Source organism: Aulonocara sp. 'chitande type north' Nkhata Bay, linkage group LG20 (genome assembly GCF_057382095.1).
Source record: "Aulonocara sp. 'chitande type north' Nkhata Bay isolate Kocher_YH1m ecotype deep benthic linkage group LG20, A_spYH_male_GT1.1, whole genome shotgun sequence".
Taxonomy (NCBI): domain Eukaryota; kingdom Metazoa; phylum Chordata; class Actinopteri; order Cichliformes; family Cichlidae; genus Aulonocara; species Aulonocara sp. 'chitande type north' Nkhata Bay.
In genome coordinates, this window is record NC_141363.1 from 22,305,373 (window position 1) to 22,319,171 (window position 13,799).

The 13,799-nt window shown below is 40.6% G+C and overlaps 1 protein-coding gene across 4 annotated transcripts in view; it reads right to left on the minus strand.

Annotated features, from left to right (window-relative positions):
* Window positions 1-294: 294 nt before the first annotated feature.
* The window catches only part of elk1 (ETS transcription factor ELK1), a 39,206-nt gene continuing 25,701 nt past the window's right edge, over window positions 295-13,799 (minus strand). For 2 of the 4 annotated variants that reach the window (XM_086276811.1, XM_086276810.1), the window contains one exon: window positions 3,198-12,474. In XM_086276811.1, coding sequence (XP_086132937.1) covers window positions 12,376-12,474 — 99 coding nt within the window. In that variant the 3' untranslated portion in view covers window positions 3,198-12,375. Of the gene's footprint in view, window positions 492-3,197; window positions 12,475-13,799 lie in introns of those variants that run through there. The other 2 variants (XR_015126586.1, XR_015126585.1) reach the window with 2 other exon arrangements.

The following is a 13,799-nucleotide window of genomic DNA, read 5'->3' on the forward strand; positions in this document are numbered from 1 at the left end:
ATAAGTAAATAAGAAATTGTTAGTATTAAAAAAGCCACAGAGATTTGTGAGGAGCCACTGCTCTACATCAGAAGGAGCCAACTGAGGATTTTTTGCAATCCAGTCAGAAGGCGATCCCTCGACAGACCCAGAGCTTATTTCTGGGAACGCCTCGATATTCCCCAGAAAAGATGCAGACAGAAAGGTGAGAACATGAAGAAATCAAAAATGGAAAAAGGATCAAATATAAACACGCAGAAACATCCACAGTTATCTTTTAGTTACTGCATTTTTATTTAATTTCCACTGCGAGTCCCAGCGAGGTTCTCTGATCTCTGCGGACGTCCAGCACTCAACACTGTGAGGAAACCAAAGTAATGCGAGACACCTGCTGACATCATGAGTGATCTCACATTGATCCAGTAAATCCTCAGGGTGAGTCAGCGTTACTGTACATGGAGCGAAGGCGAGGATGAGGACATCGAGGTGACGATGGCTCACTTTAAAAATGACTGGACAGAGAGGAGGGAGATGATGAAGACGTTTAAACGGTGGTGAAAAGGAAAAAGAAAACAAGATGCTGAAGAATAAAAGAAGACTGATCGTCATTCTGATCACAGATATGAACCAAACTCCACACAAATATCAGCTAATTTAATATCAGTCAGGAGTTGTCACAGATTAGAGCAGTAAAAAATAAATCCACACCAAACACTTCTCGTCATATCAGACTTAAATCTTTAAAACACTGACAAAGCAGTGTTTCAGCAGGACTTTTAAATATCTTTATTTTTTTAAATCCGATTCTGATGGACATTATAAAGTCTTGAGACTTTGATCCAGTCAGGTTTCTGATGTCACAAAAGTTACTGATAAAAGCCTTTTAGAGCAGTTTCAAGTTCAGAGTGGTTCAGTTGGATTAAGTCCCCTCACTTCCTGTCATGGTCCGTGGGAGTTTTCCATCTGTGGCTGTGGGTCCTCCCCTTTTGGGTGGGGCCAGCGCCTCACCTGTATTCCATCTGCAAGCAATCAGCAGGAGAGCTACTTAAACCTGTGCAACCTGCCTTTCCTCACCAGTTTGTTATGCTCACTAGTGTGGTAACTAGAACTAGACTGACCCTCTGAGACTCATGCTAGTTGCTTCTTCCTCGTGTAACTCTGTTTTCCCTGTGTTTGGAGGTGTTGCATTCCCTGGTTCAATCTCACCTGGATATTCTCCATCTCTTTGCCCTCCGACCTTCTCGTTTCACCTGCTTATGATTGTGAAGTTCCTGCCTCTCCGTCTGTTACAGAATCCCTCCTGTTCCTCTGATGCCTTTTCTGTGCCCGCTCCTGCAACCTGATTTACTAGGCCACTCCCTCTCCGTCCCAGTCACTGACCCTCCGTGGTTATTATTTACTTAAGGCTTTGCCCGCTCTGTATTCTGTTATTTGTTTGTTATTTATTTGGTATGCATTTGGGTCCTTTCTTTGGGTGAACGTCTAGTTGATGACACTTGCTGTTTGCTATTATAACCTTTTCTCAATTTGTGGATAAAACATCATTTAAAAAATTCCCGTTTTGTTGGAGATGAATATGAAAATGAAAGCATGACTTAAATTAAAACAAAACAAAAACCAATTGCAAATATTTAGTGTTAAAAGCACTTCCTCAAAAGAAACGCCAGCAGTCCTGTGTTCACCTTCTTAGCCAATATGGGCGAGCCGGGGTCAAACTGCTGAGATAATTATTCAAACCTTTTTGTTTCAGTTTTCAGAGATGTAATATCAATAATCTTTTCTTTTTAAACATGAAAGCTAATTAGACCATAAAAACTGCACCTTGCAGAAAACAGTAACCATACATTAGCAGTACAGTTAAACCAGCGTGTGTGTGTATAGGAAGCAGCTGCTGGGGGTTGAAGCTGATGCTATCATGCTTCAAATCAAAATGCTGTAAGGTGGTAATGTGAGGTCTATGAGACTCGGGGCTTTAACTGCAATTGTTCTCCTCTATCGATGATGAAAATACATTTTTGGGCTACATCTCCTCAGAGCCTCCATTAATCTCTGTTCATACTGGAATAAATGATCAGCGTCTACCGTAGAACAACAAGACCAACCACTGACAGCTCCAAGGCTCGTCCTTTCTTCTGTGTGGTTTAAGGACGCCAACAGGAGGATTTACTCCACCTGCTCTTTTCCTGACCAGAGGTGAACTCATGTTCAGAGGATCAGAGGTTTAATAAAAAGTAAAGCATGGATTCATGTTTTATTAAACCTCTGAGCTGCAGCTGGATGGAAGCACCGACATCTGATTCCCTCCTCGTTCGAGTTCAACCCAAATTCTCCCACAATGCAAAGTAGGTTTTTCCTCCAACCTGTTTTATCTGTAAATGTGTGTCAGCTTGTACCCTGAGAATCAGTGTGTGTGTGTAAGAAGACGCACACACACATCACATAAACTGTCATCAGCCTTCATGTTGTTATCTGCAGGAGATTTATGACAAATCAGGTCAAAGTTCAGTGTAAACAATAAAATGGAAAACTTATCTTTGAAAATTTGGTTGAGGCGAACACACACACACACACACACACACACACACACACACACACACACACACACACACAGAGCATCTTATGTGTGTGTGAGAGACTCGGTGTGAACTCCTGCTGAGTGAAAACAATCCTGCAGCCTCTCAAATCCAGATTAGTCTGGATTAAAACTCACTATTCCCATCAGAAAAGTGTGTGTACTTGCATTACTGATGCTATGGGGACATTTGTCTGTTATCACACTGACATGTGGGGACAAAAAGAGGTCCTGGTAAACCTTTATCTTTAACTGTGAAGACTTGGTTTAAGGTTGGGACCTGCAGCCTCCGGCTCTCTAACCTCCACTGGGAGACTCTTGATGGAGAAATGGGAGCGTGTCACATGAGCGGCAAGTGAGGTGGCCCGAGTTAGCGCTAGCATTAGCAGAGATTAAATCCATGGCATTAAAGCGGTGCAGTAAAAGTACCCCACATCCACAGTGATCCACAATGCAACAATCAGCAAAATCCTGAGCGAGCGTTTCCTCTCAGAATTCTTACATTTCTAAATCTGAAGTTTATTGTTTTTTAACTAAGGGTAACTCATCACAAGCACTCAACATGTATGCTAGAAGTTTGAACTAAACGGCTTCCCGTGCCCAGGTATGCTTAGCATTCAAAAGTCATAAATGAGACAGTACAAACTGTACAGGACAAAATAGTTTTATTACCGTCCTCCCAGTGTGTGTGCATGTGTGTTTGTAGAAAACAAGAGGAATCATCAGCATAACATGGTACACCAACAAAAACTAAAGTCACGTCCATAAAAAATAGCTTTTCTTTTAAATGGTTCCAGTAAATAACATGTTAAACATGTAGCACTCTATCTCAGAAAAATAAAAGCAGGCCCCGCCACTTTACATCAATAAACTCCATGGCCAATCACAGCCGAGGAGGGGAGGGGCCACGCAGGATCTGACAGCAACGACAGGCCACAGGAACAACACGTCATTAACAACCCCCAGCCCATTGGTCAGGCCTGTCACATGGTACAGAATATATAGCAAATTCATATGTTCAGATTATATTTTGTGTCTATATACAGTGAAGATTTCCACACAAACTGTGGACAGAAAACCTCTTTACAATTAGGAGGCGCGTCAGCCATCGGCTTCCGGAGCTTTCTGTCTGTCATTCTGCTGCAAAGGATCATGGGTCAGTACTCTTTCTCTAAGTTTAAATTGCTAGTTTTGCCCTCAAGACTAGAAATTTAAACTGTGCAATTAAGGCTCAATAACCAAAGGATGAAACCGCTCGACAGACGTGCAAATGTTAATTCAAAATTGCAAAATTAAAAAAAAGTAACTGAATGACAGCATTTAAAAATTTTAATTTTTGCATAATGTTAAACTTTTCTGGCAAGAAAGATTTTAAGCTTAAATTCGAGTTATTTTCCACAAACCTTTGACATAAGGAGGCAGTTGTTGTTATAACAAAAAACTCTTCCCGGTGAAAACCAGAACCGTCATCATTTAATTTCTCTTTTTACGCCTTTTTTAAAACTTTTATTCTATCTTTGTCATTATAACAAGAAGCTGCTCATACTTCCCAGCATGAATGACCTATTTCATATTTAAATTACTAAAAAGTAAAGCAGATACATACATATGATAACAGGAAGCAGATTATAAATATTAGTTATAAAAAGAAATCACTGTCTTAAAAGAGGCGGGGATATTTATTCATTTTTCATGTTATGTTTTGTCATTGAACAAGTCATACATTAGATGTATTACCATATCAAAGTTACTATAATTCTAAACAGTGTTACAGTAAGACAAAGATTCATTAAGTTGCACTGAGCTGGTTTGCACACGAACAGTTTCTGAAGTGCAGCTGGACGGTACGCTCAAATGCAGAATGACCGGCAGCAAAGTCTGTCCAGGCTTTGGACGTCAACGTGAAAAACCCAAACAACTTTTGGTTTATGAGATGAAAACCACTGAGAAAACTCCAGGCCTCAAGTGAACAGACAGAAAGCTCAGGAACAACAGATGTTCCTCACTGGATTTAAGGAACGGCTTCCTTTATAAATGTCAAGAACCCAGAGCAGAAAATCTAACTGATGATGTTTATGAAGTGAAACTCATCACCAAATCCTGAGTACATGTCCACAGACCGCCTCTGACTGCAGGAACCAGCTGGCTGTTTTGGCTTTCAATCTTCGCATGTTCAGATCTCAGGAACCAACTCTACAGAAACCCTTTTCGGGGTAGGAACCGCTGAGTGGCTTCGATTCTGATTCTTTAAACCTGGAGAAAGCGCCCAAGAACTTTGTTAAGGCAGATACCTTTACAACACTTTGCCCCTACAGTGAAAAGATGCCTTATGTAACTGGAGGCAGGGGTTTGCTTTGCCTCTTCCATAACGTGCTTTCCTTTCAGTGATTCACATTCGAGAGAGACAGTTTAAGACTTCTGTGAATTAAAGACGTCTGAAAATATTGTTTTAAGACTTAAAGGCCTGCAGGTGAAGTATTTCCTCAAATGTCACTTTGCAAGCATCTTTCATCTGCATACAGGCAGCGTTTGCAAAGCAGACCCCTCGTCAAGTTCGCTCAGATGGTGATGAGTTTCAAAAACAGAAATCTGGACATTACCCAGAATGCAAAGCAGTTTCTAATCGATATAAAGACATTCGTCATGTTCTGCTGGTGAGAGAAAGGTTAGCTTGAAGTTAAACATGTCAGACTCAAACCCTGCGTCCAAAACTCGATACACAAAGTTATAAATGGCTTATTTTTCATCATCATGCTCTGAAAGAAAGATACACAACAGGTAGTATCTTTTTTCTTTCTTTCTTTTTTTAAATGAGGATGCATCTTTCTTCTGCTGCAGCTGAAATCTTTAAGGCTTCATCACTCTTTAAATCTTATACGCAATATAAACACATCATCTCTGATAGAAAAATAGAGTCATGCTGTAAAGAGAGAACAGTCGAACACGATGGCTTGGTGCTGCGTTTACGTCGCCGCAAAGGCTGGGAAATCCCGCCGTCAGGGACCGATCTGAGGCTGAATTCAGAGGAGCTGATGAAGGATGGTTCCAGCTTGGATCAGGTAGAGAAAACTAGAACCTCTATCTTGAATCAGATTTTTTGTTCCTTTTTAAACTTCACATTGTAAAAAAAATTAAGTAGTAAAGAAAGATGTTTCAGGTATTTAACGAGTTGCAGAATAACCTCAGTGAAGGTGGAAACACTGAATACGAGCTTCACTCAGTCCCTGACGCTCCAGCTGTGTGTGTGTGCGTGTGTGCGCGTGTGTGCTTGCACAGCTATCTTTGTGGGAACCAAATAGAGGGTCAACCTTGTGAGGACCCACCTTTGAAAGGTTGGGTAGTCGGGCTTTTCCTCTCATCTATGAACCATCTGTCCAAATCCAGAGCGCCCCTGTCCTCAGCCTGAACCTCACTGCAGACACTGCACTGCTCTTAGCTCAACCAACCTTGAACCTAAAAGCTTAGATACTTGATACTTGCTGCCATTACATTTGACTGTAAACAAAGACACATTTTTCCATTAAAAATAATCCAAAAAGTGCCAACAGCACACACAAGACAGGTCCAGTTCTACGACTAGCAGAGGGGAACATCTGTCAAATCAAAACAAATTACATTTTTCACAATAATATTTTGTAGGGTGCAAATAGGGCTGGGCCATATTATACCGTTCACGGTAATACCGGTATAATGTTAGGCAACGATAGGAAAATGAAATATCGCGATAGAATGGGAGTAAAACGCGCATGCGCAGTGCCTTTGTTTTCATACGCACATGGCCGATTGTTGAGTGAAACAGATGAACCAGAATTGGTTTGTAAAAATGGTGCAACTTCAGTGATGTGGAACTGGTTTGGTGTTTGTCCGTCAGATACACAACAAAGCACATTTTTTTGCAGAACATGCAAGCGGCCGTCGTTATTGTCATATTTGTCGGACTAAGATGCTCTTAAATCTGGGAGTAATCTGGGTCCTAAACTCCGTATTCTTCAGGTCAAACAACACTGCAGCATCACTTAGAGTTAAAAACTGTCTAAATTCTTTCATCTTTAATAAAACGATCAGCATTGCTGCTTTACCAGGTGTAACTATAAAGTTTAACTTCCAGGCATCCATGAAAACAAAAGTTATTACATTTAACGGAGTTAGAAGTTAGCAGGAAGCTAGCGGAAGTTAGCTCGCTAGTTTTGCTAGTTACCTAAGCATGGTATAGCATGTTCTGACTGAGAGATTTCTGAAAAAAAATCAAACGTACAGCTCTGCTATCACTTCCAACATAAATGAAGACAGGAAACTAAACAGCAGTGACGTTTGTAGGGTTACTGAAGTTGGGCTAGCTGGTATATAATGATGTGCTACGTGATCGCTAGCGACACAGCTATGTTAGCATAACATAAACAGTGAAGCTGGAGGACCAACACTAACACTTTTCCACTTATAAAAGTTAACGTTAAGGTTCCTCATGGTTAGAGACAAATGCAATCGCATGGCAGGATGCTGTAAACGGACCAAACTTCAGTCAGGAGAACAACTGAGATAATCCATCCACAATACGAGGTTAGTCATTAATATACTGCAACAACATGGGAATAGAGCAGCTGCCGGAGAATTCAACATTAATGAATCAATGGTACAGAAGTGGAGGAAGCAAGAAGAATGAGTTTAATAAAGTTTGATTTATCTGACTGCTTTGTTTCGCTTAATGTGCCTTATAATCCTGTGCACCTTATGGTCCGAAAAATGCGTACTGCACACTGCAGTTTAATGTTGCAAAGCACCTCTTTTTAACTTCAGTGGATATTATACATGGTTATGCTCAGGATATGTCAGCCCATTTCTACTGGAAATGCCTTTTGGTTAAACTTTCAGCAAGGAATTTGCATTTGCACTGTTACATTTTTATAAAGCTTTAATGTACATAAAAACCAGCTTCTTGTTTAAGTGAAAATAAATGGAAGGTTGTCTTTTTGCGCTAGTAATGTTGTGGAGTTGTATTTTGTCTCGCATCAATTATATCGTCGGTTATATCGTTATCGCAAATTTTCAAATATATATCGTGATAAATATTTTTGGCCATATCGCCCTGCTCTAGGTGCAAAGACCATTTTACCTAAGTTGGACATTTGAACATGAGTCAATAGTGACTGACTCACTTTGGCCATTAGTGGAAGTGCAGAAAAGTGCAGCTCCTGCTGCGCTTCAACGCCTGCCTAAATTTCTCCAACTTGTCTGTTGAACTTTAAACACTGTTGGAGCAAAGCAACTTCCGCTTTCTTGCCTTTTTCTGAACCGGTCTGCAACCCAAAGCATAGTATTGTACAGAAGAAATATGGATGACTGTGCATTTCTTTTGGCAGCCCTTCCCATAGAGACTACCACCAGTGGGCCCACCTTTGCCACCAAAAATCTCTTAGCTCAGTTAGTGCAGTATTTTCTTTCCCCCATCATACTTTTCAAGTAGAAACAGGTAGTTACAGATTTGGTAATGACACCATGCTGCTGGTAAAAAGCACAGCAGTGATGCTGCAGTAATTTGTGGCGTGGTCGGCACAGCAGTGCACCCTAAACTGTAATCTTAAGAGAAATGTCACTGAAATATCGAAACGTAATGTTATGAATTTGGAGAAAGGGGTAATTCAAATATGAACACAAGTTTTCGTTAACTTCTGTTTTCTTGGAGCATGTTCTGCACCTTCTGGGTATCTATGCCCGAGCTTCCTCCTCACCCTTGATGCAAACGTGGGAGATGATCTTATTTATGTGATAAAGACGTGTAAGTGCGCAACGAGCCAGAGCGCAAGATGTGCCAGCAGTAGCAACATCACAGCGAGTAACTGAGCAAAGCTTGAGTTAGCATGGACGGACCGACCCCTCCAATGAATCCTCACAAAGATTGCATTGTGCGTGTGTGTGTGTGTGTCTGCAGCCTTGGCGTCACACACAGAAGCATAGAAACACGTTAACAGCTCCAGCAGCAACAACGATAACAACAGCAATGACAACAGCAACCTGCAGGGCGGCAACAGTCGGGTCAGGTTACCGTGGCAACCACAGCTAGCATTAGAAATAACACGAACAACAACAACAACATCAACAGTCTGGGTTTTTTTTTGTTTTTTTTTTAGAGGAACATGAGTCAGTGTCTGTCTACAATTTTGGGGGAAACAAACAAACAAACAAAACAAAACTTTTTTTTTGTCTCTGCAGGTTTTCAATGTTGCCACAAGTTCCCGTCAAACACGCTTTAAAAATCACATGTTCGTGTAAATCAAGCGAAACTACAGGTCATCGGAGAGAACCAAGTATCCAGTCTGATCTGCTCGGCTCGACTCTGTTTCAGTCGTTTTCTATTATAATACAACCGCATCAGTGTCCTTGGGGTTGCTGTGGCAACACCGCCAAAATTCCTGTGATGTCATTCGTATGCGCCACAACACAACAGTGGAGGATATCGAAGCGCTGGTATACCTGCTGCCAAACCGATGCCAAGTGTCTGCACCTCATCACCGGATCACGGTGTTGGTTTGTGTGGAGCCACTTTCCCTCACTGCCGGATTTCAAAAATGGCGGTTTGGAATTTTGTAAAGGACTTGCTCTCATGACACATCGAGGGACGCCACTGACTGGCCCATCTGCTGCATGCTGTCTGTTGACATGCAGTCACATTTTAGGACCATTCAGAACCCCAATGGAGCAGGTACCAGGTACTACCACCTAATGGGAAACCCTGAAAACCGAGCCGAGCAGGTATTAGTGGAAAAGGTCCGTAAACAAAACTAAAGACTGCACAAAATCCAACTAATCATTGTTCTAATGCATGAAGCCTCCTAGTTGTTTGTAAATCATGTACAGTAAAACTCATATGCTTCATAGCCGATGCTGAGAGAACAAAACATACGACCGCATGTCTCACAACCTAAAATTATCAAACTTTACCAGCAAGGATTTAAAAAATGTTTAAAACTGATAATCTGATACTTTGTTCTGCAGAGTTTTGATCTTTTAAAGTTCTTAAGTGGATAAAAATCACTGCGGTGCCCTGAAGATTAGAGGATGCTCATCTTTGAATAATCTCAAATCCAACTGTAAGAACTGACGGGACAACATTTAACACAGTTATGTTTAATCGTTAATCAGGTTTCAGTTCAATTTTAGTTTGTTTGAGTTTAGTTTTTAAATCAATGAAAGTGTTTAGTGTTAGTTGTTAGTTTTTAAAGGTTTCATTTCTTCCTTTTTCATTCAAATTTATTTTATTTAATTTAATTGGAATTAAATCAAAAAGAGTCTACGGGGTTGAAGAGAAAACCCCAACAATCAGCTGATCCCCTGTGTGCAACACAGAGGGCAGAAAGAACTTCTTTTTCTTTTTAAACATGAAGAGATCTCCAGAAGCACCAGGCTGAGGGAGGGGCAGACGTATACGTCACCCGAGAATCAAGAAAGAAAACGTTGCGATCTGCAGCAGGGAGTGAAGAGGTGGGAGAGGAGAAGGAACTCTCAGTGCATCATGGGAAGTCCTCCAGCAGGCTGAGCCTACAGCAGCAAAGCTGAGAGAGTCTGAAAGTGGAGATTAGCCTGAACACCGAAGGCTGTGCCTCTCACTCTAAATTTTAGAAACTCAGTAAACAGAAGTAAGCCAGCAGTCTGAGAGTAAGGTGTTGTGATGGGATTACATGGTACTACGAGGTCGTTGACATTTGATGTGGTCAGATTATTTATGACCTCGAGGAGTTTAAGTTCAACTCTGAGAGCAAATTTTACCAAACTGACAAAGACTAAAGTTAGAGCCAGTTCCTGTGTATTTGTATTTTATCTGAAAGTTTAGTTTTTATTTAAATTTCAGAGAACTAAATTTTTTTCACACACAGATAAACAGATAAATCAGCCCCTGCCATCAAGGATGTCTTCAGAGATCCAATTAAATACGCGTTTAAGCCATAAAGGAAAAAAAACATTTTCTTAGTCATCTTGTTCCAAGGTTGACACTAAAGACCATCTGATGCTTTTCTAATGCCTTTTTAATTTTGAAATGTTGTGCTGATGTTTGTACAAAATGAGGACGTAGACTTTGACTTGGATGTTGGAGAATTTATGTTTTTTATGGTTTTTGGTGCTTTATTAAACACAAATTGATCAAATTATTTGAAATGTTTCAATCATAAGCCCCGGTATGACAGAGTGTCATTAAACTCGGTCCTTTGTTGTTGGTTTTTGCACGGAAAAAGCTTTCAATATATTAAAGGCTATCCTACACTCTCAGTGAAAGGAGAATAAATGCGACTCTTTCAACTTGTGGCAACATGACTGCAGATTTGTTCCAAGGCTTTTGGAACAAAACATTTATTTTTCAGAGCTGCTCAAATAAAATCTCTGGAATGACTGCTGAGATTCAAACAATAAGCAGTTGTTAATAAGTAACGCAAACTCATCTATCACTGTTTTAAAAACCAAAGGAATGTGACTCTGTCCTCGGTAAAACCTTTAAATCAAGTCTGACAGACACTTCAGTTCAGTTTGGACATTAAACTCTGTGAGAAAATATACAATCTGTCACATTTAGACACTTTTATAGAGAAAGAACTTGGCTTTGAAAAACCTCAGGTCCACCGTCATCTTCATCCTTTGTGATTGGTCAGTTTGAAATGCTGCTGAGGAGTCCACTCGAAACAAAACAAACAATAAACAACCAAAAACAAAAAAAACAGGCCATGCAGAACCAGAGAAAGGCGTGACCTTTAAAATCGGCCAGTAAGAGCAAAGCAACAACCCTTAAATGGCTCTGAAAGTCGTTTCTGACGAAATCCAGCAGAAGGTGAGTTTATAAAATGTCAGTGTTGGTGCTGAAATTAAATTCCAACTGGGAGAGAGTCGCCTGGTAGCTTAAAAAATGAGGGAAAAAAAGATGAGACTGTTTTAAAAACAGTCAAGAACCTTTAAGGAATCTGCAGAGAAAGGTGCATTGAAAACAAGACAGAAATAAATAACCTCGAATTTAAAAAACAAAAGATCCCATCAGAAAAAATGTGAGATTATGAGGAACTGCAGATCCTTTTACACACAAACATGTGAACGTTCCCTCCTTCCAGTCCGCGATCAGTTACTCCCAGAAAACGTCAAGTCAAATCTTTTGTTTAGTAAAAACTCAAATAAGAGACGGCTCCAGCTTTTCTCCGGTTCCCCTCCGTCACACACTGAAGAAACCGTTTGAAAACAGACATTTGTTTGCTGTCAGTTTTCAGTAAGCAGACCGGCTATAAAAGCCATCTTCAAGGTTAAGCTGTTTTATTTGACAACAGTCACGTCAGAGCACTTTTGCATCGCAAGGTAAAGACCTCACAATATTATAGAAAGAAATCCAACGACAGGTTTAAAAAGCACCAGTAGAAAAAGAGAAAAACATCCCTCCGTCTTCTCGTGGCCTTTAGTTGCCGTTTATGTCCTCGTGTCGGGTTCAAGTCGAGAGAAGCATCTGGTTCTCTCGAAACCCCGCTGTCATAGTGTTTGAGTACAAAGCTATGAAAGAAACAGGAAGGTGGAAGGAGGACAAAGCGCAGATTCCCACCTGTTGGAAAGTGTAAGAATCAGCGGAGGGTCTGACTGATCCTCGGCTGTGAACGCGTCCACCAGTGAAAGGCCCACACAAACCATGACACCTACCCAAAAAGAGTCAGCCGATGCAGCCTAAACTTCTCATGGCGTCGGGTTTTTAGTGATGCATTTCAGAGTCAGTGCAGATCCGGCTTTTCCTCCGACCCTCCAGGAGTTGAGGAGATCATTGGGCGAGGTTGTGCCCGGTGAAGAGCTGCTTCAGGCGGGCGGGGAGCTCAGGGCTTCTGGGGCCCCGGGGAGAGGACCACGGGGGTGGAGAGGCCGTCGACGCTCAGAGCCGGGATGTGGATCTGATTACTGCCGTTAGAGGGAAACTGAGAAGAGACAGAAAGAGACACTGAAGATGAAAACTTGACGTTTTATTTTGAAGGAATGTTAGAAAATATCCTGCCAACTTGGTAAAAATCAGCTGTTTTTCAGCTTCACTTTCTTTTTTGTCTTTCTGTAGAACATGATGCACACTGATGAGGTTTATGAATTATTTTTCTTCCTCAGTAGCCAATTTACCGATTCTAGGACATTTAAGGCATTTTTAAGCAAACTGAGCCCGTCGCTTCTGAACACTTTAAGGTTTGCACATTGACGGAAGAATGTGTAACTGATTCCTTTTTATGCCTGCATGCCATTTTATCTGTAAACACAAACGCTTTGAATAAAGTTTTGATGTTAACAATCCATTAAAATTTGGTTCTGCAGTCTTTTATTTATTTATTGGTTGAAAACCGCCTCAACTTAGAAACCATGATTCTTACAAGTGTGGTGTGTGTTAAAGTAACATATTAAAATTTAAAGTATCATGTCACATTTGACCTCTGACCTCACACATCTGGGTTTCTTTCAAGTTGACCTATAAATATTTTATATCTTTAAAATATAGTCAAGAAAACGAGAATGAGCTGCCTAGTTAGAAATAAACTGTAGCATAATGTTACATCATAAGTTGGTGTTATTCATGCTGCTCTTAAACAATGTTTGCATACAAAATACAAACACTATTCCCTTAAAAGTAAATCGTGCCCAGAGACTGAGGTGTCTTGGTGGAGATTTGCGATCTTGCAGTTTATCTCGTCTCATTACGTTTTTCCAAGAATAACACATCACACAATGACTCAAATTAAACACTTTGTCTTCAGATTAAAGGTCGAACATTTGAGTCTCTGGAGAAAAGTACTTGAAATGGTTAAACTATATAAAAGCAAAACTCCCAAACAGTGTCTGTAAACTCTGTAAAGTCCCACTGGGCACGTGATGGAAGCTGAAAAAATATTCTGACACTTCATTTACTTAAAATACAGACATAACCCTGAGAAACCCAGGACTCAGGGGTACTTACTATGATTTAAGCCTGCCTGGTTTACCTGTTCTTTACTTACATTTTTAATGTAGTACTCATAATCTCAGGCCTCAAGGGTTACCTGTACCTCTGCCTGCTCTAAAACTGCACACTTTGCCCTTGTACACTGGTCTGTCTTGATAAAGAGGCAACCTGTTTAAATAACAGATATTTATTTATAGTCTCACTAGATCACTGAGGTCTGGTGAGCACATGGTGGAAAATCTTTCATATTTGAACATTTCCGCTCGGACACAGAACGCTTAAAAACTCTCCTTTTGGTTTCTTCACACTTGTAGCCCAAAT